General features: G+C 50.4%; 9 protein-coding genes across 9 annotated transcripts; 7 read left to right on the top strand and 2 right to left on the bottom strand.

Annotated features, from left to right (window-relative positions):
• Positions 1-866: 866 nt before the first annotated feature.
• On the bottom strand, positions 867-2,633 carry CTAM01_14284 (peptidase family M28; the record flags this gene model as incomplete). Its single annotated transcript, XM_060530285.1, has 5 exons — positions 867-1,046; positions 1,135-1,613; positions 1,669-1,720; positions 1,773-2,436; positions 2,512-2,633. 5 exons carry the CDS (start codon positions 2,631-2,633, stop codon positions 867-869), a joined length of 1,497 nt encoding a protein of 498 aa, XP_060375119.1.
• Positions 2,634-3,919: 1,286 nt separating this feature from the next.
• On the top strand, positions 3,920-6,655 carry CTAM01_14283 (uncharacterized protein; the record flags this gene model as incomplete). Its single annotated transcript, XM_060530284.1, has 2 exons — positions 3,920-4,116; positions 4,183-6,655. The coding sequence occupies 2 exons, from the start codon at positions 3,920-3,922 to the stop codon at positions 6,653-6,655; spliced, it is 2,670 nt and encodes an 889-aa protein (XP_060375118.1).
• A 482-nt stretch (positions 6,656-7,137) lies between these two features.
• Positions 7,138-8,446, top strand: CTAM01_14282 (beta-lactamase; the record flags this gene model as incomplete). The annotated part of the gene is made up of 3 exons (XM_060530283.1): positions 7,138-7,222; positions 7,289-8,238; positions 8,300-8,446. The coding sequence occupies 3 exons, from the start codon at positions 7,138-7,140 to the stop codon at positions 8,444-8,446; spliced, it is 1,182 nt and encodes a 393-aa protein (XP_060375117.1).
• Positions 8,447-9,887: 1,441 nt separating this feature from the next.
• CTAM01_14281 (TAM domain methyltransferase) lies at positions 9,888-11,562 on the top strand (the record flags this gene model as incomplete). Its single annotated transcript, XM_060530282.1, has 9 exons — positions 9,888-10,001; positions 10,077-10,115; positions 10,233-10,323; positions 10,386-10,408; positions 10,477-10,618; positions 10,671-10,731; positions 10,801-10,938; positions 11,004-11,423; positions 11,496-11,562. 9 exons carry the CDS (start codon positions 9,888-9,890, stop codon positions 11,560-11,562), a joined length of 1,095 nt encoding a protein of 364 aa, XP_060375116.1.
• A 292-nt stretch (positions 11,563-11,854) lies between these two features.
• On the bottom strand, positions 11,855-13,845 carry CTAM01_14280 (pantothenate transporter liz1; the record flags this gene model as incomplete). Its single annotated transcript, XM_060530281.1, has 9 exons — positions 11,855-11,921; positions 11,984-12,104; positions 12,166-12,265; positions 12,318-12,618; positions 12,678-12,802; positions 12,857-13,177; positions 13,233-13,450; positions 13,505-13,557; positions 13,631-13,845. 9 exons carry the CDS (start codon positions 13,843-13,845, stop codon positions 11,855-11,857), a joined length of 1,521 nt encoding a protein of 506 aa, XP_060375115.1.
• Positions 13,846-14,900: 1,055 nt separating this feature from the next.
• CTAM01_14279 (serine/threonine protein kinase) lies at positions 14,901-18,766 on the top strand (the record flags this gene model as incomplete). Its single annotated transcript, XM_060530280.1, has 2 exons — positions 14,901-16,162; positions 16,684-18,766. 2 exons carry the CDS (start codon positions 14,901-14,903, stop codon positions 18,764-18,766), a joined length of 3,345 nt encoding a protein of 1,114 aa, XP_060375114.1.
• A 465-nt stretch (positions 18,767-19,231) lies between these two features.
• Positions 19,232-19,696, top strand: CTAM01_14278 (uncharacterized protein; the record flags this gene model as incomplete). Its single annotated transcript, XM_060530279.1, has 2 exons — positions 19,232-19,458; positions 19,528-19,696. 2 exons carry the CDS (start codon positions 19,232-19,234, stop codon positions 19,694-19,696), a joined length of 396 nt encoding a protein of 131 aa, XP_060375113.1.
• A 558-nt stretch (positions 19,697-20,254) lies between these two features.
• On the top strand, positions 20,255-21,091 carry CTAM01_14277 (uncharacterized protein; the record flags this gene model as incomplete). The annotated part of the gene is made up of 1 exon (XM_060530278.1): positions 20,255-21,091. The coding sequence occupies one exon, from the start codon at positions 20,255-20,257 to the stop codon at positions 21,089-21,091; it is 837 nt and encodes a 278-aa protein (XP_060375112.1).
• Positions 21,092-23,269: 2,178 nt separating this feature from the next.
• On the top strand, positions 23,270-25,814 carry CTAM01_14276 (uncharacterized protein; the record flags this gene model as incomplete). The annotated part of the gene is made up of 6 exons (XM_060530277.1): positions 23,270-23,385; positions 23,455-23,478; positions 23,816-24,246; positions 24,308-24,600; positions 24,682-25,352; positions 25,409-25,814. Coding segments are annotated over 6 exons (1,941 nt in total), but the record flags the coding sequence as incomplete, so codon positions are not given.
• Positions 25,815-26,626: the final 812 nt, after the last annotated feature.

The raw sequence follows: 26,626 nt of genomic DNA, 5'->3' as shown, positions 1-26,626 counted from the left end.
CTGCGTAGATAATTGGACAGGCTAGGTTTACTCAGCACTTTACAAAGTCGAGTTGGAGTCTTGGACAATATTTAGATCAGAGGTCCGCCAAACACGCGCGGGTGCATGATCACCATTTTGTGTATGATACCCGAGTAAAATTTCAGATTTGGGACGATTACGCTCGGCGCAGTGCATAAGGCCTGCATCAAAAGTCCCACCGCGGAGTGGCGTTAGCTGCGTGGAGATAGTTGTGGACTTATCACTCGGCATAGGGTACGAGTAAGGAGGTATTCAAGACGATTCAACGCAAGACACAGACAAGCCGGTGAAATGAGACATGACAATTAAGGTCGTAGATTTGACGGTGACGTCACATTCAATATCATGGCCCGGCTTACATATTGGTTAAGGTTGCACAAGTAGAGGAATTTTGGACTTCTTACTACATCATTGATGTCACTTGGTCGATGTGGAAGCTTTTCTCACTGAGTCAAGAAGAACAGGTAGGCGGCTTACGCAAAATATTGGATTGTGAACGGAGATTCGTTCATAAGGTAGCCATAAAGTTCACTGATACCAGACTAGAGAATTAATCAATACATCTGCTTCACACCCTGAACTGTTCTGACATGACCATTCGTTCAGATGGTAAACATACATTTCAGTCAGATAAGTCATCTCTGAATTACGACAAATTCACCGTTGCTGCGAAGTCAGAATGCCCTTTTGTGAGTATTCCAACGACCATTCGGTACCAACAAAGGTTTCAATTAAGAAAATTTGGCTAGCTGGCACCCGAGTCGCAAATGTATACGTAAATTGCAGCCTCGGTTCTATTGATTGTAAGGTAGGTAAGTACATGTACCTAGGTCAATATGGTTGACTCAAACATCATGTCCACATCCAAGATGCCTCTCCCCCAGAGCTTCCAACTCTTCGATCTGGATCATATCGGGCTCAAGGCTTCTCGATTGCAGATGGGTGAGCATCGTTGCGTTGACCGGGGTCTTGGGGATAAGTGATGTTCCGTTCAAGGACAAAACCGTAAGCATATGTGCAGCAGCCTGTAGTAATCTTAGTAATTCGACCTTATTCCAAATTTCTGCATCTATTTACGGAGAGAGGAGAAGGGAAAAACACAGGAGAACTTACCCTCGCATTGACAGTAATGGTGTTGGGATCGGGATTCTCAATAGTGTCACACGCTTGGTGATAGCATGGATCCTGAGCGACAGCGGTGCCTGTGTGCAAAAAGCCAAATGGCTTGCCTAGAATCTGCCAGAAAGAGGCGTAATCACTTCCGTTGGTCAAGACGGCTGGTGTGACCTCGAGACCTTGGCTCTGGTAGTACGCCTCGTAGATGTGCTCGACAACATCCGATCCGGCGGGGCCGGCGCTTCCGTGGGTGCTTCCGTCAGTATCGGCCACACCAAAGAAGCCCTTGGCCACCATGTCGAAGTTCAGGTAAACAAGAAGGTCATCGACGTCGGACGCGGGCAGGTTGGAGCAGTAAAACTTGGATCCGAGGAGGCCATTTTCCTCAGCACCCCACCAGGCGAAGCGGACCTTGTTCTTCGTTCGGTACTGCGTCATGGCAAGGAAGAGCTCGAGAAGCAAGCTGGTACCAGAGCCTGTGAAGATGTTAAAAATGGCTCTTCTTGTTATCACGGTATGAAGATAACATACCATCATCGTTGATGCCTGGTCCGGCTTGGACACTGTCCAAGTGAGCCCCGAGCTATGATACGTGTTAGCTTCGAATATTAGACATTACTTAGCCTCATACCCACCATGATAACATTGTGTGGGTCACCTTCTTCGGTCTCAACGAAGACATTCTGGGTGATACGCTCCTCAACGATTTGAGTTTGCTGGAAGTGTGCCTCAACAGTTTCGCCAGCATCCAGGCGCTCCTTGATCTTCAACCCGTCCGCGAGATTGATGAAACCGGCCGGCAAAAAGCCCTCGGGATCGGGGGCACTAAGAGATCCAGCCGTCGCATTGGTGGTAATGTCGTGATAGACAATGACAGCAGCGGCGCCAGCGGCAGCAGCAGGGCGGACTCTTCCAGCAAGAGTGCCGCCAGTAGGGCATCTGAATCTCTGCACGAGCACGATCTTGTCCTGGACATTCAAACCCTCGTAGTTGGCAGCATCGCAGGCGGCGGCGCCATCGGGACCAAGAACAATTTCTGCTGTGATACCTTCTGCGCTCGTGGAGGGAGAGTATGTCAAGCCAAAGACGTAAATCGACTCGCCATCAATGTTGAAGTCGATCGAGGTGACCTGACCAAAGGTGGCAGGAAAGTCTTGTTTCCATGCCCTCGTGGCTGGGATTGCGGAGATGCGATCCCACACGTAGTCGACCGATGCGGCATAACCTGGGAGACCGAAGGCGCGGTTTCCACCGTTGGCGAAGGCGATTTCGTTGAGAGCTTCCAGGTTGGCCATCAAGCTGTTTCGCAATATTTGTCAGCCAATTGCGCCAATTGACCCTGCAGGACTGTCGAAGGGGATGGCTGATTCTTACTTCTCAGTGGTGAAATCAGCTTGGAGCTTTTCCGAGTCAATCTTGGGCCGACATGTCGTGTTTGTTGCCGCGGTGCTGGTGACCAGCGACAGTAAAGTCGCGGTCGACTTGGAGAACTTCATAGCTGCAGTGGGTCGGATCTTGAGACAGCAAAGGCTAAACCACAAGAAACAAAATCCACCAACTCAGGCCGGCGCGACCTCCTTTTTATTTGCGCAGCATTCATTTCCGCCATAGACCTGTTTTGCCATGTGCTCGTGTTGCGGTCAAACGCGGCGCAACCAGAGTGCCACTGCAGAGCAGCAAAAAAACACACGATAGTTTGCATGCCCATCCCGGGCCGCCGAGACTTCGGCGCCCAATCGGCCGCCGTCAGTTGGGGCAAACGCACGAACCGAAGGTCGGATCGGGAAGGTCGACGGTGAAGGTGAGGGGAAGTTCGGGCCCGCCAAGAGCCAAGCACTATAAAAGCTGTAGTCTTGGCCCGTGATGTCGTCAACGCGGTGGGTTGCTGGGCGCGGTCTTCTGCTTCTCATTTGCGTTGGTCATGATTCAGTCGCAGGCTCTGCGTGTACGCATACATGCACACTATCTTCGGGCAGTGAACTTGTCTGGCTCTAGAGGCGCATCTGGGAGAAGCGGACTTTGGTGACCAGCACCGAGGTCCATTTCGCCAAGCATGCGGCAAAGGCTTGTTGATAGACAGATTAGTGAGGGGATTGAGTGTTATCAGTTCTCTTTCGAGGCACTCGGACGCATTGAAATCAACAGCAAATTCCTCAGCCCATGCTTTTTTTCAAGGCAGAAAGCGGAATCTCGTCAATTGATTGATTAGAACAACGAGTCCACAATTATTAGACCTCTTCCTATTCTAATTAATACTAAATACTGTAGAGATTGACCCGTCTTCTTTGTCGACAGGCCGTCATTCCCAATTGATCATTGACTTGCCACTCGGTGTAAGTCGAGTGATACCCTGTATTTCATGTCTTCCCCAAGGTAAAGTGACTCATGCAACGCCGGGCAATGGCACATGCGAAGTGTCTCACCACATCAAATGATTTCATCGCTCAATCACTCAGCCTTTGGCTTGTCCTACAATAACTTTAATCTTTCTCAAGTATGAGCTGGTGCGCAGGGCCTCAGGCCAATGATTACACCTATGCTTATGTCAGGCAACCCCTCCGGCAAGCTCTGCCGAAGCACGCTCGAGGATGATTTGTCGACACCACATTCGCTACAGGTAACTCAGCCTCCACAACTGAGCTGGACTGTTGCCTAGTATCAAGTTGCAACGACAATAAACCAGAAAATTCGATGTTTCTTCATGACAAAACTTGAGACGCGTGTCAACAAGAGTGTTTAATCGGTCCAACTTCAGTTCACAGACACCAAACGACGTCCCACTATGTCTCGTCCTCAAACTCCAACGCACGATGTGTACAACGACCCTGACGCCTACGAGCTGCAAATTGCTATTGACCAGCTAGCGGCTGGGTCATCAGAAGCACTGCGACTATACCTAGCCCGCAAAAACGGAATCGATCCCGCTACGGCATCACTGAGTTCATCGCCGTTCGCAGTGAGCGACGATCCGAACGTCACGTACGCATACGCTGGAAAACTGGACAATACCCAGGCGCCAGGAGATGAGTAAATGCACGACCCCAGCGCAGAGTCAAATAAACCGGATGTCATGTTCGAGGACACAGAGATACCTTTTGAATATGAGCCGTTAGACCCTGAGCTTCGACGAATTCGCCTTCTGAGACTGGGTGCCGCTGACGAGGATGGCATTATACGCGAACTGCGGGTCGAAACCTTTTACCTGGACGATGCTCCCCCTTATTTTTGTCTCTCGTATGTTTGGGGAACCCCCGAGCGATTTCTCGCGGTGAACTGCAACGGGAAGATGATCTCTGTAACGCAGAATCTCTACCATGCGCTACGAACTTGCCTCAACAGGCACCCCACCACGTGGTTCTGGGCCGATGGTATTTGCATCAATCAGGACAACATTGTAGAACGAAGTCAACAGGTTCTGCTGATGGGAAATATCTATAAAGGTGCAAAGCTGGTTCTTGCTCACCCTGGTCACTACCAATATGAGCGCCGCAAGCCAGAAGACGTCAACAACAGGGAGGAAACCACATTGGAAGACCGTATGGGAGGTCTGGGAGTTCAGGACATGATGAGCTTCGGCATGGATGACTCAGTCAAAGATGAAGTCACGGCAGAATCTGAGAAACCATATGGGCTATCGGACTTCACCCTGGAGCCTGTGGATGATGCCTACAGCACCGAAAGTGTCCAAGGTGCCATCAGTATCATGACTTTCATGACTCGCATCTGGGAAGACCAACGCCGAGACAGCATCATGTCGGACATAGAATGGGACAAGGTCGGTCTCCCAGATACGGAAACGGAAGAGGGCCGGGAGACGTGGAACAAGTTGGTTCGTTTCTGGGTGACTGATTGGTACTTCCGCACATGGATCCTGCAGGAGGTCATTCTGGCACCAAAAGTTGTCGTGCTCTACGGCACAGCAGCGATCAGCCTGGAAGCAATCACGGATTTCTGGGACCTTGCGAGAATTCATGGCCTTCCAAGGCCACTTCGGATCGGCATGTATGCTGAAGTTTTCAGTATGATTATGCATTTGAGTCCCGTAAGCTCCTTCAAGTTGCTACGAGACCGCAGGCAAGGATTCGAGACATCTCAAACAGTTGATGACACTAGGAATGTGGAGGATGAGCCTGTGGAAAGTGGCTCTCCTCTCAATCTCCTTGAGTTGCTTTGTCTGACGAGGAATAACCTGGCGACGGATGCGAGAGACAAAGTGTATGGACTTCTTGGACTCACTGACGACCCTGTCGCTCAGTCCATTGTTCCCGACTACTCGTCAAACAATACGCCAGACAGAGTCTTCACTGAGGTGGCGAGACTTATGATCGAAGCTGGTCGCGGCATTGACCTTCTACACCACGCCGGCATCAATCAAGGTGTCCCAAACCTTCCTTCCTGGGTGCCTGATTGGACAGTTCAGTCACGTTCGACTTTATCCACTCAGCTGTATCACTGCATGCCCAACACGTCTCCCATGATATCAATATCGGCCCCGGGAGAAGCTCCAAGACTGACTCTACGAGGCATGATTCTAGATCGAGTCAATTTCGTGGGGCCATCATGGAAATATTACACCCATAATCAGACTGATCACATGTTCAACATTTTCGAGAGCGCTCCAGATCTCGAAATTCCAGCGTTCAATGACGAAGATTCTCGAAACTTCATCCTCACCTTTGCGACTATTGCGACTCAAGACGACCTTAAAGAGCGATATATCGACGAGGCTCTTGATGACGCGCTTGTGAGAACCCTAGCGATGGATCGATCATGGCGGGGCGAAAGAATTGGACCAAGAGATAAAGAAGAGAAAGCAGGGACAGAAGACGCCAAGTTTGTTGTCACCGGAAAGGAAGGCAATAACTCTCCCGAGCTAGTATCGACATCGAAAGAATTCTTCGCAGGTGTGGACGCCTTCCGGCGCTTCTACGCTCAAGGACCGAATGAAGAGAATGACGAGCACGCGCCAGGTATTCGCGTGCACCAGACGGCGATATTCAAATGGCTGCTTGATTTTGACGTCGACGTCGAGGCAGACCTCCAGAAACGCATGGTCCCCTTCACTGTCCCTTTTCAAGAAGCTCAACGAGGGCGACGATTTGCGATGATCGGTACAAGGGATGACAAAAATGCAGAAGATATTGCAAAAGATGCGGTCATCTTGGAAGAGAATCCCAGTAGGGCAGTATATAAGACAAAGTCTCTGGACCATCATTACATGGGCACTGTTCCGTGGAATGCCCAGGTTGAGGATTACGTGGTACTCCTTGAGGGTTTGAGGACACCATTCGTCTTGCGAAAAATCCTCAATGATATTGAGTCAGGCAGTGCAGACGAGTTCCAGATCATCGGCGATTGCTATGTGCACGGTATCATGGATGGCGAGCTTCTGAAGCCGATTGACAGTCTCAAAGGGAGGTTGAAGGCTGAGCAAGTCGGAGTTGACGCCAGGGGAGAAGAGTATGCTGTGGAGGGTCTTGAAGGCTACCTACCCTTTCAAGACTTTGTCATTGTGTAGAGCCAGTTCAGAACTCTTTCAAGCTTCAGCTGTTCAAAGAAGCATTTTACCATGTTGGTGTTTCTGTCATGTCATATTCGAAATTTAGCGTCAGAGGTTGCACTTGCGAGGTCAAATTGAAGAGAGCAGCAAATTCGATGTCGGGAGTCCAGAACAGTCATTCTGTTCACAGTAGAAAGGGGCGCCTCAATATTTTGAAATTAAGGCCGGGGTCTGAAATTTGGTGTTTTCTTTTTCTCCGCGGAATTATTGCTATCCTGCGGCGGGTCATGCTCGAGATCGGTTACCTCGGGATGTTGTCATGCACCTGCGGGGGATCGGCATTAACCTCGGATGACTAATGAAAAGTTGCTCATGTATCCCCAAGTCCCATCCAATTGTTTCAGCCCGTTTAAGGTTTCAGTCTTTCCTGTTTCTCACCAAGAGGCTTTTGTTTACACGTCAAGACCTGTTGACAAAGTGTGTTATTCAAGTTCTCAGATATGGGTTCTTTCGAAGAGCGTATCGACACCGCTGTGCGGGATCGTGATATCCCCGGCGTCATACTTCATGCTCGAGACAAGTCTGGTAATTTGACTTCCCCTAAGGTTAGAGCTGGCCTCACCCTCAAGGGATGCTAATAAACACGAACAGGCATCTTTCAATACTCGCATGTGTATGGAGACAACCTGAAAAGCGCAACACCTTTGTCAGATGATAATATCCTTACTCTTGCCTCCGTCACAAAGCTTTTCACGACGATCGCTGCCTTGCAGCTCGTAGAACGTGGTATTCTAACACTCGACGGGGATGTGGCCAAACACGTTCCGACTTTAGCACAGAAACCCGTCTTGACCGGCTTCACGGATTCCGGCAAGCCCATTGAGGTACAGCGCCAGAAGCCCATCACTCTGCGACACCTTCTTACGCACAGCGCCGGCAACAGCTACGACTTCCTCAGCGATGCGACGCGAGACTGGCAGTCCTTCCACGGCCTCAAACCAACTCGCGGGTCTACCGTCGAGGAGCGCTTCGGGTACCCCCTGAACTATGAGCCGGGAGAAGACTGGGCCTACAGTTGCAGCTCAGATTGGATGGGGAAGCTGATTGAGAATGTGTCTGGGAAGTCGCTTGAGCAGTATATGCGCGAAAATATCTGGGACCCGGTTGGCGCATCAAGTTTCACGTTCAATGTTGAGTCTGTCAGATCAAAACTTTGGGGAATGAACACCCGGGACAGGGACACAGGGAAGATTATCCTCCATCGCGGAAGGGAGTTGAATCATGGAGTCACCGACTGTCTTGGCGGACAAGGGTCTTATGGATCGGCCCCCGATGTCATGAGAGTTTTGCATTCGCTGCTGGTTGACGACGGAAAGCTACTGAGTCCAACAATGACTTCCGAAATGTTCAAGCCCCAGCTATCATCACAGGCTAAGAGCAGCCTGTTGAAGGCGATGGAAGAGCCAGAGTGGGCAGTTGGTCACTTCCCTGTGACGGGCGAGTATGACTGGGGCCTTGGAGGTCTGCTTGTGGATGGACACAGTCACCCATACCGGCGGAACGCAACTCTGATGTGGAGTGGTGCATCAAACGTTTTCTGGGTAAGTCTTCTCTCCTCCCACGCACCCTGCTTTAAACAGACTTTGTTCTAACTTCTAGCAGTGGATCGATCGCCAAGCTGGGCTTTGTGGCTTCTTTGCGACACAAATGCTCCCTGCGGCAGAGGAGGGAATCCGACCGTACATTAAGGCATTTGAAGAAGAGATGTACTCAAAAGTGAAGGGTGCCAAGACTCGCGCAGCGCTTTGAGAATAAATAGATCCTCCCCAAGAGTATGTTCGCATGAAACGGATTATAGTCAGCATAGATAAGACATTGCGCGCATTTAGAGGTAGAGGTGTTGGGCTGTGTTTATCAATTGCTGTCAAAATATCACATCACGTTCCACAGGAGGTCTAACCCTGTCATTTCGCCATCTTTAAGGGTACCAGTACTCACAAAGAAAATCCGTTCTCTTAACGAGCAGATTCTGATATCTTTCCTATCAACTAAGACGGCACACTGGAGCACGGGTCTTCAAATGCTTCGCTTGTTCATCATGATGAAGCCTGAAGCATTCGGAACCCCGGTCAAAAACTGGTTCAAAACTCAGATCACTCGTTTAACAGCGGCTTACGGCACGGCCCGGCCGCTATTTACAACGCTTCGCTTGTGGCTGACATTGCGTCCGCTTTCGCTGACAGACAAGGGCTACCACCACTGGAAATCAAGGCGGCTCAAACCCGACACACCGACTCTTGTGGAGGTTATTGTGTGGATAAGGACCGTTGTAACATCGCAACAAGTATCAAGTCCGCGCGTCAGTCTCATGGAAGTGCATGCACTGTAACCCAAGAACTTCGGTGCCGAAAAAGCATTGAACTTTCATAGGAGGGGTCCCTGGTGTCTGAGCGCTGCGGTGCTGTGGTCTTTCCCCTCTATGAAGTAAGTACTCCGTACTTTATCATAAAAGTCCAGAGTTTAAAACCGAAATTGCGAATGAATGGGTAATTCCACTCTTTCCACTCAGCAACGCTCCAGTGCTACGAGATTAGCACCTTACCTGAATAGCATGTAGGCAAGGGAGGGAACGTTGAGCCTGTAACGTTGCTGATGCTGGCGTCAAATCATGCGTCATGATATCTTTCAGCGACGATCACCGTTATCGATTTGCAGAAATTCCTGCACGCAATCTTCCAGGGAAAGAGAGCCTATGTGGCGTGACGGTACCCGGTTCACGGGACGCTCTACACCGACACGTCCGGGGACCTAGTCTGGTATCGCTTCTCTCAGAGGTCCATCACTGGGCGATATGCCCACTGCTCATGAACCCCATGAGGGATGGCACGTGTCAAGCCCCTTGGCAGTATTGCTAGCTGGTGGAACTGAGTCGTCCCCAGCACCCCAACTCCAAGTCTGGTTGGATAAACCACTGAAGATTCTCCACAACCCGAGGTTCCTTTGGGATAGGTCCGTCGAAATTCTTCAAGCTGCCACCCTCTGATCCATGCACACTGCTGCACCGCCCGGTGTCCCCGGCATGGTTTTGAAGGGGGGATGGGGGGTTGGGTCTGGCCCCTTGGTCCTTAGAAGTTGGGGTTGAGCTTCGGCGGATTAAATACCTAGACCTCAGACGATCTAATCTGTAACCCCACGGTTTCTCACATCAAACCCCTCACCAAAGTTGACTGACACTTTGAAAGAATTCGTAATGGCGACTCCGGGAGATGAGACGCGCTCAGCCCCGGTGGGCGAAACCGTTGCTTCTCCAGGCCATGCCGAGATTGATGCTGAGGATGGGGCGAACCCGGCAACGGGTATCATTGTACGCTTTTTACACAGCGAGCCCCGAACCGGACAGAACGGGCAACTCTTTGCTAATTTGCGATGCGGCGATTAGGATGCTGACGACGGAGAAACAGACTCCGCCATCAATGTCGTACGTTGCCCAGTATAGTTATACCGCAACCGTTTTAATGAGAGAACATGATTCGCGACAGAGCCTCATTTCAGGGTACGAGTTAATAGTAGTTATGCTTACCATGTCTCACTCTAGTCAATCCGCGATTCTCTCACTTCCATTCGCTCATCCATCCTTAATTTTGAAGATGAGAATGGACGTCTCTATCACTCTCATTCCCGAGGCAGTAAGTCTCTGTATTGCATATCTAACAGCTATGAGATTGAGCCTGGCCTGATACGTGCGCAGAATACTACTTTCCCCATGATAACGTAAGTTGAGACCGCCACAATGTATAGAGGTAAAAATGTATGTCATATAGCTGATGAGACATTAATAGGTTGAACAAGAGCGTTTGGATCTACAGCACGAGCTCTTCATGAGGACGTTCAGAGGGCGCCTTTGCACATGTCCAAAGTCTTACGGTGCTAACAGAGTCCTGGACCTCGGAACGGGAACCGGAATCTGGGCTCTGGAATATGGTCAGTCATGTGCGCATGGTACATATGATTAGCCTGACTAACGGTCGATTAGCGGAGGAGCATCCCGAGTCTGAAGTGATCGGGGTGGATATCAGTCCAGTGCAGCCTGACTTGTAAGTGACGCCACATATGCTTGAAGCTGCCACTCACTGTCGAGGTCATGACCGCTGATAATCTTCAAGTATGCCTCCCAACTGCTCTTTTGAGATAGATGACCTGGAGAAGCCATGGACATGGTCAAAACAATTCGACTTCATCTTTTCTAGGACTTTGAGCGGCAGCATTCTGGACCCAGCCAAGCTAGTTGACAGCATTTACAAGTAGATCGTCCCTAAATATCTCCATCCCAATGGCAAGCCCGCTATTCTAACGCCTGATGATATAGCCAACTCGAACCCGGCGGCTGGTTCGAAGCACAAGATGTCTGCATGGAAGCTCGGACCGACGACAACACACTACCTGAGAACAGCTACTTGGCGCAGTGGGCCGATGAGGTGGTTGACGCTATGGAAAAGATCAATCGGACTCTCAAGCTTCCACTCAAGTGGAAGCAGCTTCTCATCGATCGCGGCTTTGTAGATGTCCGAGAGACCATTTATAAATGGCCAACCAACACTTGGCCACGAGACAAGACGATGAAGGATATTGGCGGATGGGGGCTAGCCAATCTTGACTACTTCCTTGAGACAGCAGCTCTCGGTATCTTGACCAACATCAAGGGCTGGTCAAAGGAGGAGGTCATTGTTCTGTGCTCGCAAGCAAGAAAGGAGATGCGTGATCCGAGGATCCATGTTTGGTGGCCTGTGTAAGTTTTCTCGTTGCGACGGAAATCATGTGGAAATTTGCTCTCAGCGCTATTACTGACTCAAACTGCTAGATATGTCGTTTCTGGTCGGAAGCCAGGAAATTCAACTCAGGCGCCTGTTGAGCCCTCGACAGCTTGAGTTGCCTGACGTCGTCAAACGATGATGGCCACCAGTCATCATCACTCGTCAGGGGTCCATCCAAAGGCATCCCCGAAGAGTCTCTTGATACCTATGAAAAGACACATGAGGTCCGACTATTGCGGCTTATGCCTAATAATTGTGATGGAAATCTGCTTTGAGGCTGTCCTGTGTCGACAGAAATTACTTTGAGGAATGGCTTCAGCCACTCAAATTCCAACGTTCCCTTTACAGAGTGTGAACCCCGCGGTAATCACACAGAAGCTATGCGCGTCTAACAAGATCCGCTAAGCTACAGTTCATCTGGTCTCTCTGAGCCAGCTTCAGTGCCTTGATTTTCTTGCTGATTGCGCTTCTGACTGTTGAGATTTTCAGCCTCCACTCTTTTTCAGAGACCATTGTGAGATCGGAACCAACTTACTCTCTTCGTCTGTACATATACCACATAAGTGAAACGCTAATGATAGCAAGGCCTCCGAAAAGTATGAGGATTTGATAACCGTACTTGTACTTCGGCGCATCATAGGTAGGAAATAGAACCACTAGGAATTTGTTAGCACAAAAGACTTGAGTGGTAAATTCCGGCTAGCGGCTTCAACTCACAGGGTACCCAAAGAACCCAAGCGTAGGAAACAACATTTGCGGTGGCCACAAGCAGTTGTCTGAGACTCGGATCTCCCGCGTTAAGTCGATTGGCCCAGCTCTTTACTTTGTGTCAGAGTCTGTCGTTCAAGTGGTTTCTGTGGGGTACTCACGATGAGGACTGGAGTTGCCGCGGATCCAGCATACGAAAGGTAGTACGCAAACATCAAGGCCCCCTTGGGGATATACCACACAGAAAGCAAGATGTTGGACAGTATCATCAGGGCTTGAACAATGACAATCATTGTATAGTTCTGTCCGGTTCGGTCTGCGATTATACCCCAGATGACTGTGGCAACGATGTTCAAAGCACTGCCGCCAGTAGGGTAGATGTTTGCATCTACAACGCTGTAGCCAGCAGACTTCAGCCAGAGGTTGAAATAGCTGGTGGCTGTGTGACACGCCGCGACCATACTGCCAAGTTATGTGAGTAGGATGCGACGCAGTTGTACTTCTTCGGGAGTATAACTTACGTGTACGGTACAACAAATACCCAGATCTCCCAACCGAGGTAGATGCGTTTGGCTTCCTTCCATGTCAACTTTTGCTGAGCCTTCTGCCCGAACTTCTCAATCCTATCGATACCATGTTTGACATGCTACGAAGAGTGAGTCAGGCATGTTCATTTACAATAGTGACGTGGAGTACATACTTCAGCTGACCAGTAGAATGCTTTCGTGTTATGCGGCAGATCAGGCAATCCAAAGAAGCCCCAGAACGCAATTGGAAGCGAGATGATGGCGTCCATGATGAACAGCCATCTCCACCCTGCAATCCCATGACGACCATCCATGCTGGTGTATAGTCCTGCTTGCAAATAACCGCTGAACATACTGGCAATGGATTCAACTTGCAGGAGTATAGCTAAGCGCTTAGTGAGCTCCTTTGGGCCGTACCAGCCACCCAGCATGGCGATGTATCCCGGGAAAGCACAAGCCTCGAACAGACCGATAAAGAAACGCAAAGCGTACATCTCGTACCGAAAGTTAGTGATATGGGCCATGCTATCTTCTATGGCTTGTACTTACCGTCTTGATATTCTTGGCAAACCCCATGCCGATAACAAGCAGCGACCAGATGACCTCGCACGATGGAATAAGAATCGAGGGTCGGATGAAACTGAGTTGTGACATTTGAGCTGGGACACTGCCGACCATGATGCCTAAACTGAACCAGGTGTTCAGCCAGTTGCGCTCATTTCCGTAGAGGCCCAGGTCAGTCTGCATGCCACTGATGAACGCATTGCCTGAAGATCAGGGTCAGTAATCCTCAACTTCACAAGCTAATAAGTTTGGCTTACTGTAATTTGTTTGATCAAGGTACTTTATGAAGTAGCCAAAACAAACAGTAGGACTGGTGAATAGAAGGAACTTGTTAGTTCTGGGAGAGCAAAGCCGCACCACACATGGCAAGAGATTGGACTCACAAGAAGAAAGTATCGAGCCTTTGAACGTATTTCCGGTACTCTGGATCTCCATCAACAGAGTCCCATACAAGACCGACAATCTTGCGCCATCGGGAGGGGGTTTTCTCGGGGATTGCCTCTGCGGTGTTTTCTGGGGTCGTGTCTTTGGCGTTCTTGTCCAAATCCGAAGTGGTTTCTGCCACTTCCACAGGGGCAGCGGACTTGATATCCGACATGTCGGTCAGTGATTGGTACCTAGAGAAAACGATTCTGCACGCTCGTCCCAGCAATCTGGTTAGACGCTGATGTTCGGTCGACTTCAGATCGCTATATACTTTGGCTTCCCCAAGAGAAACGATTTTTTCCGAAGCACCTAACCGCATTGAATTAAGTCATGGATATGGCTGATTTGAGCTAGAAAACTTCCTATGCCTGATTTGCTACTGGTGAATGATGCCATTATAATCCCTGTGAGCGAGCTCACCTCCTTGACTCCTTCGGACCCGATTTTGTTCCAAACTAGCCTTAGATGTAATCTGCATGTACGCGCAGACAGAATCTCTTCCATCTGGCGGCTTTTCGAAATGAATGACAGTGCCTCAAGGAAGTCGTGCCGTTCTCGGATGTTGCAGCAGAAGGAATCCAATGTCATGGCTGGCCGCCCCACCATGTCGTTATCTCACTCCGCTCTGTCGCCTTAATTGCTGTCCGGCATCTTTGCCGGTGCTTGACAACTTCCCGGCAAACTTGATTGCACTAAATCTGACCATTTCACAGAGAAATTGACTTCATTTGGATGTGAAAAGCCAGAAAAATCTCACTTTACAATCTGTCAACCTCAGTTCACGAAGAAACCCTTCAGAGGAAACATCGCAGTATCTGAACTGTTCATTAATAATGTTGCATTGGGAACAAAAGGCAATACTTCGATTACATAGGGGCACATGATAATCGGTCGGAGCGTTTGAGTCGTGCCTTGTGGAAGGTGATGATAAGTCGACTCTCATTTTCTGTCCATTAAAGGCACGGTATCCATGCCCGGCTGCATCCTGGAGCGATTTAATTCAACCGGACTGTCCATGTATCCACAGCTCTTCCGACAGGGTACTTCCTCCTCTCTCCGCGATCGCAAGGTAGCTTGGATGTTCTACTCATTCCGGTATTTTATCATGCCCGGCAACGCTAAAGTGCTGATACCGTCAGTTCGAATTGAAGACAGTCTGGCAGGCATCCTATTAATCAATTACCAGAACCTCCACGATTAGAGGACGCTCTTCAAACTCTTTACATCATGACGCCAGAAGTCCTACGACTTTCTTTAGAGAATGTCGATTTCCGACTTCCGACACAAGTCACAGACGACAATAGTGTTACAGCACTCAAAAGTTTAGTCTTTGAGCCCCTCCTCCGATGGCAGTCCCATGGCCGCGTTGAGCCCGGGCTTTTTGACCGATGGGAGCGGTCCCCCGATGCCCGAATCTGGCAGTTTCACATCCGAGAAGACGCCTGCTTTCATGATGGCGAGCCTTGCAAGGCTCAAGACATCGTCACTTACATCAATGGCCTCCTGGACTCAAGAGACTACTTTGGCATGCGCTGGAGTTACAGCCGCTATTTCTCGCAAACCAAGTTCTCTGCCGAGGATGATCGGACTGTAAAGGTGACAAATGCGGAACCATTCGCGGATATCGAGGGTATCTTCTGCGAGTTTTGGCCTTCTCGCATCGACAAGAATGGCAAGCCGGTGCTTGGAACGGGCCCATTCCGTGTCATCGAGTTCGAGCGGAAAGATAGCACGGGTAGAGCCATTTTGCAGCGGCTGAATCCGACGCGACATGGCTCACCTCATACTATCATAGCGACGATGGAACCAAATGCTGCCGAAAGACTTCGGCTTCTGCGTGCTGGAGAGGTCGATGCTGCCCTCAATCTGGAGCGGGTAGCTAATCTTGACCTTCTCAATTTCGACTCTGGATTTCGATGGGGAAGAGTGGCAAGCACCCTATCGGCTATTTACTATCTCAACTGCACGGATGGTATCTTTACTTCACCAGACGCACGTCTGGCTGTGAACCTTGCGTTGGACAATGACGCATTGGTAAAGGAAGTATACCATGGGTTCGCAAAGTCATCCGCTACAATCGTCAGCCCCTATCATCTTGGCTTCCCAGAATCACAATTGCAACACATTCCCTACGACCCCGACAGGGCCAGGGATCTCCTGAAAGATTTCGACAAAGGCACACATCTTGTCTTGAGAACCCCAGTTTACATGCCAGAGCATGCCCAAAAGATCTCGAAATTCGTGGCATCATCCTTGGAGGCCGTTGGCTTTCAGGTCGAAATCAAGGTTGAGACCAATAGACCAGAATATGCTCGCCAAATTGGACTCAAAAAAGAGATTGGAAGCCTCGCGTTGTTTGACTCAACCCCAAACAGCACGTTTCGCGTTTTGGATGATAAGATCTCCAGTTCGTCGCGTGCAACTTGGTGGCTTGGTTATCACGATGACAAGTTGCAAGAACTATTTTACGAGGCGCGAAACAAAATTAAGTACGAAGATAGAGCGGAAGCATATGCGAAGACTCTGAAAAGGTTACAGCAGAATCCTCCATGGCTGTATATAGGTCATCCTGACGTTATTTGGGCAACAAGACACAATGTTGGACTTCAAATTGGGCATTCGGGAATACTCACACTCGATTAGTGAGCCAGAACTTTAGGAGGAAAAGAGAACGTTGTAGAAATCATTGAAGGCTGCAACAGCATTCATCTTTCTGTGGTGATACTTGAGCTTACATGTATTTATGAGCAAGAGCAGGAGGATATGAATCTTCTTCACATGAGGTGTATCAGCGTGGCCTTCTCATTCGAGGCCAACCTTCTTGATACCGTCTTTCTGAAGTTATCCCGATAGGAGTTCTTCCTGCGGAACCTCCGCAATGGGCCCGAAGACTCGGATCCACTCACATAACGCCTCGGTATATAAGTCGGCCGATGTCGCCGACTGCGCTGCACGTTTCAGTCCGATACTTCCTTGATCGATGCATGTAACTTTTCAAGCTTGCAATGAGCACCTCGGTATCCATCAGCAGCCTGCAAGCGGCGGCTAAAAGATATGGCACCGAGCCACTCCTAGTCTTACCAAATGGTGCGACTGTCGATTTATCGAAAGGTTACATCCCACTACTCGCACGATACACTTTCGAAGACAAAGCCGCCCAAGGTCTACGGAAGCGCAAGGCCGGTGACAAGCCTGAAAATCCGATTCACTTCTCTGTTCTTGAGCTAGTCCGCGACAACTCGATCTTGCTCTTGACGGGACCCAGCGGGAGCGGGAAGACTACATTTGCTAAGCACCTCTGCCACGGCCTAGCTTCCTCTGGATTCAGCAATGCGCGACCACTACCTCGAAACGACCTAGGTGATATCAAGGAAGAGAATTGGGGTGCCAGCAGATTGTCTCCGTGCTATTTCTCACTGAGTGGTACCGAGTCTCTGAAACGGTTGGCTGATGTAACGATTCCGCAACTTCTTGGCGCATCTGGTTCTCAGCACGAGCATCTGCTCATCGTCCTCGATGATCTCCAGACCGCAGGGGATGAACTGATCTCTGTTCTGGCAAAAGCACTGGCCCTAATACGAGAGCGAACCTACACCAAGCTACTCTTGCTTGGCGATACAGATGTCCTTGACCGCTGGAGCTTCCCGGCCGTCGTCCGACACGAGTTGCTTCCCTTGCTAGAGTGTCAAAGAAGGGAGGCAGTGCGTTCTCACCTGAATTTGGATCCGTCGACTCTCATAACAACTGGCATGGGTGAAGCTGCGTCGAACCCGGCCATGTTTGCTCTCGCGGTTCAAGCCAATCACTCTGGAAACTGTGCCGAGGAGCTGCTAGATGCGTGGCTTTCGTTCACCCACTCGCAGCCAGATGCTGCATCGCTTCTGGCAGAGAGGTCATACAAGCTGATATTCCACGGCTCATTGACCACCGGTCCGACTGAGATGTCGTTGACCGCGTTTCAGCCCAATCCTGCCTTGCGAAGCCTGACGGTGCAACGGCTCCTAGCTGCGCGGCACCTAGCTGATTTGACACCGCAAATCGCTGTCGGCCTCTTTCGTGATCAGCCTCATGCTTCGGATGATGTTCTAAGAAGCTGCTTGTCGCGTCTCAGCTCCTTACATAGGTCTGGCGTCCTTGTCGACGGGCTCCTCGGGGGCACACCAGCTGACGCTAAGCGCGCTGCCTTACTGGTGGCTGGCCTTTTTCCATTATCCGCGGAAGTCGAACGCAAGGTTATGAAGCTGCTTCTGGAAATCGTCGAGAACGGAGATTGCTCGGCTGGTGAACGCGAGAAAGCCGGTCGTCTACTGTCAAAGTATGGCGACCCGCGAGATCTGACTGAACTCGCAGAGGTTCCCGCCGGAAGCTTCATGATGGGCTCTGAAAGTCATCCCAATTCGCAGCCTCTGAGTAGAGTTTCGCTCGAGAGGTTTCGCATCGGTGTCTATCCTGTCGTCAACAGAGACTACGCCGCCTTTGTGAAGGAAACTAGCCGCGAATGGCTCAGTCCTGGTGGCAAGGACCCGGAGAAAGCAAATGCACCAGCGACCGATCTTACATGGCATGATTCAAGGGCTTACTGTCAATGGCTCACAGAAAGGTGGAGAGAAGAAAAAAAGATCAGTTCGAATGAGCACGTGAGGCTTCCTTCAGAGCCAGAGTGGGAGTGCGCGGCCAAGGGTGGCCGAAATGAGACGGACACTGAAGGGTTGGCTTTTCCTTGGGGCACAGATTGGCAGGAACATACTGCCAATAGCGACGAGACTGGCTTCAATACGACCTGTGCTGTTGGTCTCTTCCCAAGGGGGCTCTCGCCGTACGGCTGCCACGATATGGCGGGGCATGTATGGGAATGGTGCTCAACTCTCTGGGGCGAGGACATGACGATGCCAGCTTTCCAGTACCCTTGGCGGGATGATGGGCGAGAGTCTTTAGATGCCTCGGACCATGTTCGAAGAGTACTGAGAGGCGGATGCTTCTCGAGTCCCAAGTTGAAGGCAAATTGCACGTATCGAGGTAGCCTCGAACCAACAGGATTCTGGAGAGGCAATGGGTTCCGCATCGTTGTTGCGCCGCTAGACTCACAAGACTAAAAGAAAGCAGACAACTCCTAACTTTAAACCTTTCATGATCGATACTGGAAAGACTCTCAACAATTAGACTCATGCTCAAACTGGTTATTCCTGGCTTCATCTCGTTGTGTCAAAGATCGGCAGAACGCCATCACGTTTGCCGGTCATGCCGGTATTCGGCGGGTCCAACTTCTAGTGTTCCGGCACGATGGATGCAGCTCAGACTCGGCCGGTGTGGGGGGCAATTGCGGGATCTAGTCAGAAACACAATAGTGGATAAGCATCGCGTCATGTTGCCTATGTCTGGGAGTCTGGTTCATATACGTGCAGCTTGTCTATTTGTCCGCTTGATCTCTGTCAGTCTGTCTAGGCAGATGGTATTCCTAACATTATTCTCAAAAACTGATGATTAGGTAGTTCAAGAGTTCGAAAACATACCTGGCAGGTACCGAGCTCGATCGAACGTGTCGGCCATCTTCCGCGAATATGCCGATTATTTCCGATTTCAAGCTTCCGGAGGATGCGAGCGCCCTAGGACGGTATACGACAAATTCCACAGCCCCCTATTTCATCACATTCACTACGTCGGACCATCCTGATACGGGAGAGTCATGGTGTCCCGATGTCCGAGCTGCACTCCCTCGCATCATTGCCGCCTTCTCGCCTTCAAGCGCACCGGAGATGGCCTTCGTTGAAGTAGGACAGCGGCCTGAGTGAGTAGCTGGAAGCTTGAGCTTCACAACTTGTTGGGGCGAGTAAGCTAAATATTAGTGGCAAACCAGGTGGAGAGTCTCTACAAATGTGTTTCGCACCAAGTGGAACGTCAACAACGTGCCGACAATTGTTCGGTTTGAGCTTTCAGATGGCGAACTGAAAGAGACGGCTAGACTGGTAGAAGGCGAGATACTGGATGAGAAGCGATTGAGAGGACTAATCCGCAACAATCAATGAGATGTTGACCTTAGATAGTGAGTACCTAGCCCTGAACTCCCACTCACCCGCGAGAGGGCTGGAAAGTAAGCTTTCAGGCGTGATGTAAGCGCCATGGCAAAGCTTGTTTTCCTGGCCAAATGATCACCATCTTTGCTTTCCACACAGCACCATCATCGCATTTCTCGGCTAAGGTGGTGATTAATCCAGGCAGCAGCATCTGATTTACCGTCTTAGCCGCCTATTCAAGCTTGAAATGACGAGCCTGTGCCGCTCGCTAACATCGATCGGTACTAGTCTACTGAGCCAATCTCGGCCGCATTGGCTCCCGTTTGCTGGTGCTGAGGATCAGGGGCAAATATGAATCCTTCGGAAAATTCTCAGTCATCGTCAACAAACATCGTGTTCTGATGCGTGTCGTTCTATTCTAAAAACTCCTTTCTCGTCTTCACAGATCGTAATTTTACTTTTCATAATCGCCTATTATTCAATCAGCGTTTCTCCATCAGTCGCTCGCTACAGATCTACGACCAGTCTCTCTACGCATCGAACATGATCTCATCAACATTCCTCTGCCCAATGGGCGTTTTGCTAGCAGGCGCGTCGCGTGCCTTGGCGTTCGACCGCATTAGCATACCGACCACGGTCAAGGCTGACACCGACGTCGAAGTCACCATACAGAACGACATCGCATCCGGTAGCAAGTCTTTCGACGCCGGTTTTACCAACTACAACCTCTACCTCTCAACCACTCCACCGGGATGGGGCACCGGCCCCGTGTGCGTCCTCGCCAACGGGACAAAGATTGACGTCACCTCCGTGAAGGTGAAAATCCCCGCCGACGCGATCCCTGACGGTTCCGACTTCAAGATCACCGCGATGGAGTGGAACTCGGATCCGACCAAGGACGGGCCCTCGGGCTTCGAATACAGCAACGACTTTTCCTTCTCGGGCGGTACGGGACAATGGGGCAAGACGGAGCTCGGAGGGTCCACGCTGGGCGACATGGATCGCATCCCGTGCACGGCGTACGCGTGCGCGCGCAACTGCAATGACAAGTATTTTGACGAGAGGAACACGACGAGCGAGGATCCTAGTGTCTACAAAAACACATACGAATGCGTCGCCGCATGTCCCGGCACAACTTTCCCGTCCTGGGATTCAATCATCAACGATAACGGGGGTGGGCAGGGCTCAGGCTCCAGTGCGGGGCCCTCGGGAAGCGCTTCGGCAACGGCAACGAGATCCGGTGCGTTGGCGACAGCCTCAACGTCTCCGACAGGGTCTACTTCTACTCCGACATCAGCCCAAAGTAGCAGCTCGCCTTCTCAGACACCTAATGGTGTCGCCTCGGTCACTGCCAAGGCCTCTGGGCTTGTCTTTGCTGGCTTGGCCATCGCGTTTAGCTTTCTCTAGTCATGAATTCGGCGATCATGGGCCATGTACGGATCGTTCGTAGTGTAGTGTAGGATAAATGGTGCGCTATCCGCAGATACTTAGATATTCTTTAATATTACTCATCAAGCCACTAAACATGCACACTATGTACGGTTGTTTTCTCGGCGAGAAATCCCAATGGGGAAATTTATTCCACTCATGATCATGACAAATCCCATATCGCGAGACCGACAATCCGCGGGCATAGAAATGACCCTCCAATGCCTCTGAATTCTAGTAGCATACTGCCATGTCCCACGTTGATGCGTCGGCCTAGGACAGAATCAGTAATAATCTCCCGGTGGTTGTACGCACATGCGATCATAGCGACAGTTTCTTGGTCCCCGGACCGAGAACTTAAATAAGTGACAGCTGCATCTACGGATAGTCAGTTGCCTATAGATACAAGCTACAAAGACTGGCCAGGCTTGAGCGATCTTGATCCTCTGATAACTGAACGGTTCCGATGCATACTTTCCTATTTGCCCACTACACGCGCGCCAAGGCAGCAGGAGCATCCCACATCGCCAATGTAGTGTCTATGGCTCTTACGAATGCAGACCTACTAGTGCCTCGGTTCGGGTACACCGTACTATAATTGTTGCATGCAACCTCATTGAGATACACGCACCTCAAGCTGTTGTTGATCAAGGTAGCATCAAGAGGTCCACCTAGTGAATATTTGCCAGATAACTACCTTAAAGTGGCACCGACACATTCCGATTTATGACTGTTCAAGAGGCAGCTAAGCTACCCATCTACAGTTTGCCTCCGACCAAGTGGCTCCAAACTCATACTTCATGGGCTTGAAAATCATGCCGAATTAGTAATTATCATCCTTAGCCTCAAAGACTTAAGAATTGAATGCATGCTATGACTCAAGACCACTGTGAGTTTACCACAAGTGCACGAAAACATAGCCGTGTTTGCCGTTGCAGAGGCGGCCGCGGGTAATAGTCGGTGAGTACCTTGATGATTATGGCAGCCCACATCGAGTGCCCAGTATTGCGTATATTCAAAGTAAATGACGAACACGACGAATTCCTTGTGTGCGTATCTTACTCGAAGCTTTTCGTTTTCGTCAGTTTTTGATAGAGAGGTAAGTGCAGAGTCTGCATGACTATTGCCGAAAAATAGCCCCGGGATCCAGTTTCCGAAATATGAACCCACGGAACTGTCTTGAATTTAGCCAGAAGAAGCACTTGCTCATGGTACCAAAGAGAGGTGCAACTCTGGTCGCACGGTCGTATCTTTGTATTCTTGCGAGAAGAAAAAATAACCAAGAGGAAAGAGAGAAGTTTGACACTCGCTCGATGCAATCCAATATAATTAGCGGACGTACAACTGTCGGGGCATGAGGTGCTTTTCGAAGTTCAGTATGCTCTGAATCTCCAAGTCTGCTTATGATGTACCTGCAGGGCTTGTTGGAGCTAGACCGGACATAACTCGCAGTAAAGCCCGTATGATGACATGGAACATAGAATTTTGATGCACTCCGCCTAACCCACAACCTATTCATAGAACGTAGAAACCCAGATCAGGTAAGCGTTTCGCAATGAAAGGTTTGCCTTTACACAGGATTACGATGGACCGTTGCCGATTTCGATAGAATTCGGCCACATGTTAACTCCGTCTTACTGATGTTCATTGTTCAACTCATTGGCATTGTGGATTTCATATGACTTTGACATCTTGGATGATGGGCCTGGCGGAAATTGAAACAGGGGACTAAAAATTACAATGTACGTGTAGATCCAACGGTACGGAAACTGTACATATCCTGGCCTGTTTTCTTGGCGTTGGTGGTCGAGATGGGATATTATCCGCCGAGTCTCTACCAGATGTAGCTGGCAAACTGACAAATCGCCACTGCATTTCGGTCTCGCTTCCGACCAGTTAGCATAACATCGCTCCTAAAAAGTTTGAGCTGCCCTGCTAATGTCTGCGGAAAGTCCGCTCTTTACATACAAAACTGCACCGGCCGGGCTTTAACCTATTAGAGTCTAAACAGCTGCCCCTGTTTTTGCTCGTCCAATCCAAGCCCGTGCGTCCCCGCGAGCTCCACGGATTCCGCGGCTCACAAAAACAAAAAGGCTCGAAGAACCCGTAAGGAAAAGGGAAGCTGTAGGCGTACGGAATCTCAGCCCGACCCAGTAGTCTAAGGGCATTTGTCGAAAGGGCATCCTCATACTTGTAATTCGGCGACGTGGGCTTTCCGTCACATCATGGATCCGGAGCCGCATATGCCCAAAACAAGCGTCATTCCTAGAGCTGTATGCCTTCACTTTCGGAATCCGCGCGCCTGGCGGCCGAGTATGCTAACTACCGGTATCCCACTCTAGTGCCACAACTGTCGGATCCGTAAGGTATTCATAATTCTATGTCCGAGTCCCCTGTCGTCAATAGCCGGCCGAGACCTTCCGGACCTGATCCGTCGCACGCGTTCCGCGCCATCTCCTCCGCGCTCCCATTCGCTTAGCATTCGAATATTCACAATCGCCCAGCTGACGAGTAGGGTTCTAGACACGCTGCAATCGAGAGGTTCCATGTTCCAACTGCATCACATCGAAGATTCCATGCCGCCCGGCAGGGCGACACACTGCACCGCGGCCAACAGTTGAGAGGGCCGAAAGGTACCGGTGACAAATGGCGCCGTAACCGAGTTATTTTGGGTTCGAGCTGACATTTCAGCCGCAGCCACAGTCCTGGTGCGCCGACAATTCATCAACTGCATGAGAGATTGAAAGCCGTCGAAGAATCTCTCAGGAACCAAAATGACCAGCACGCCAATAGGGCGACATCGATCTCTACGCCAAATACGATCCCGACCATTGAGGATGATGCAGTCTCACATCACTGTCTGTGGGAAGACCACCATGTCTCGTACGAGGGCGAATCTTCATTCAGGCAACAGACTCTACTTGCAAGTCAGATAGAGGAACTTCGACTTGAAGAGGCGCAGAGCCCGGGCGTGATCGACGAGCTTGCAACGTTACGAGGGATATGCCAACGACAAGAGACCCCCGTAGAATCGCGATCGAACCGGAAGATTCGCCAGCCTCATTCAACAAAAGGGGCAGAGTTGCAGCTTCCACCATCCGATTTCGTGATTCGTCTTCTTCGGACTGTGAGCCGTAAGTTGCCGCAAGCTGGCTTTCAATCTCAGCCGAGAAGCTAAGCCATCTTCAAAAGCAGATCACTCCATCTTGTTCCTATTCTACGCAGTCGAAAATCGCATTCAAGTCGAAGAGCTCTGTCGAAGGGTGTACTTCTCTGTAGAGCCAGTGACGATTGGAGAAGTCACCTTGCTAAACGGCTTCTTATCGGTGCTCCTCAGGGACATCGATTTCGAGTTAAATCCCGAATTCAGTCCGGAAGAAGCCAACCGGCTGTACACCATGTGCAACTCCAACTTCAAGGCTGGAGTCGAGACTTATGAAGTCATGGCGGTACCTACATTCGAGCATACTCTCATATTATCCATAGCGGTCAGTAAAGCGCGAGTCTGGTCCGTGTTGTATCTTCGAGACGGTCGACCATGTGAACTGACTCGAGTTTCGGGCATGTAGTGTCTAAAGGCACAGCAGGATGGCAACTTGCCGCTACAATGGAGCCTCATGTCCGCTGCCGCCCGCCACGTCCTAGCATTAGGTTATCATCGAAGGGGGAAGTTGGCCGCGTTACCGAACCAAGAAGCGCGGCGGGCACGACGACTCTTCTGGCACGTATACTTTGCAGACCGGGGATTGACCCTCACACAAGGAAAAGCGCCAGTTATACAAGACATTGATGTCGATGTCGAGCCATTCGAAATCATTCAAACGCCGGAGAGGAAGCCCTGGGATACCTCATTCTCCGCCTTCATCGAATTTGGGAGAATACAATGCAAGATCTACGAAAAGCTTTATTCTCCTGCAGCATCCCGCTCTACGGAGGAGGAGAGGCGGGCCATAGCAGTCCATCTTGCAAAGCGCCTATCGACGTGGTATGAATCATGGCGCAGCGTCGACTATTCCCTCGCATACCGAGTAGAACTGTTTCAGTTCACGTTTGATGCGCTCGAGGTCGTTTACTATTCCATTCTAACACTCATACATCGTGGCGCAAGCAGCTCGAATGCAGCCAGCGCCATCACGGAGGAATGCTTCGAGGCAGCTAGGAAAGGCTTGACCGCCCATGCAACCGCATACCCCCGGTCCGCTTCTGGAGGATATGCCTCTCTATTCACTTATGCCGTCTGGTATGCTACTTTTCCTCGTCCCAAAGGTCAAAGACTGTCAGCTAATCCTCGAGTAGGACACAGCTCTATTCCTCATATACGCCATACATTATCACATTTCTCCACTGCATCAGGACCTCGGACGATCAAGACCTAAACCTGATGCGCTCCTCCTTGGAGATCAGCGAGCGCCTAAGTGGCTTGGTGGAATCCTGCAAGAAGCAATATGAATTATGTCGGGCCCTGTACCGCATAGCAGAGGCCTACATCAAGGCGAAGAAGGGTGTCGCATGTACCGCCGTACCGGCTGAGACTACCATCACTCTACCCCTACAACAACCGACGTCTGATAGCTGGCCCTGCTTCGAGTCAAATCTGGAGGCGAACCCGTTCCCGGACCTGCACGTCGATGACTGGAATGGCTCTTACATGGGACAGATGTCATTCACCTTGGAGAACCATCTCGGAAAGGGCGGTCATTAGCTAAGATGATAGCAAACCACCCCAAAACATGTTATGCTTCCCAGGTCGGTTGAGAGATGATTTAATGACGGAATTTTACCTCATGCTGTGTACAAGACGGCCTCCTCCGATATTGCCTCCGTCGATCAATCTACTCCCACCCAGAGCCCTTCGCAGAATCAGGATGACTATCTAGCTTCTAAAATTCGGTAACATTAGTTGCAGGTCACATAGGTTTGCTAGACATTATCGGGGCCTATCCAGACGAATGGCTAGACTTGAGGGGATGGGCTGGCGGCTCATAGATGATACAGTCATCCCGAATGCTCTAGTTCTAGGCATTCCCGGTGTCGATCGTCGAGGTGGTCACTAGAATGCCGCCCTGTCCATCTGAAGTGGCCTGCGTCCATGTCAATAAGTAGGCCATAGGGGTAAAATCAGTATTATTCATATTAGCATCAGACCAGGAAGGTCCCAAAAAGAGTTCACCCCCCCGGTGCTGAATTGGGGGCTACATCTCTGGTGCTCATACTGGGATTCGAACTCGGGTACTCGCTAAGCCTGTCGTCGAGTAGGCTGGTTGGCGTAGAATTGAATGTTGACCTCAAACCACTCCACCACCCAGCCAGTTTGACCTGACCCGTCGACCTAGACGGGCGCCTGCTGGCTGGTGACTGGAATGGAGTTGAGGGGGTATATATGGGCTTTCTCCCGTGTATCCAGGTCCTCGTGTGGCTGAAAGATTATCGGATGAAAGTTTGGTGGCTGTGGTCGGCTCTGCCTGGTCCACCAACGCCGGACTACTCCAGACAGTCACGTCTTCATGGAAAGGA

Source organism: Colletotrichum tamarilloi (assembly GCF_030869305.1).
Source record: "Colletotrichum tamarilloi strain Tom-12 chromosome Unknown Scaffold_118.1, whole genome shotgun sequence".
Classification (NCBI taxonomy): Eukaryota; Fungi; Ascomycota; class Sordariomycetes; order Glomerellales; family Glomerellaceae; genus Colletotrichum; species Colletotrichum tamarilloi.
Note: the sequence above shows the minus strand (reverse complement) of the source record. Positions and strands in the feature narration are given on the sequence as shown.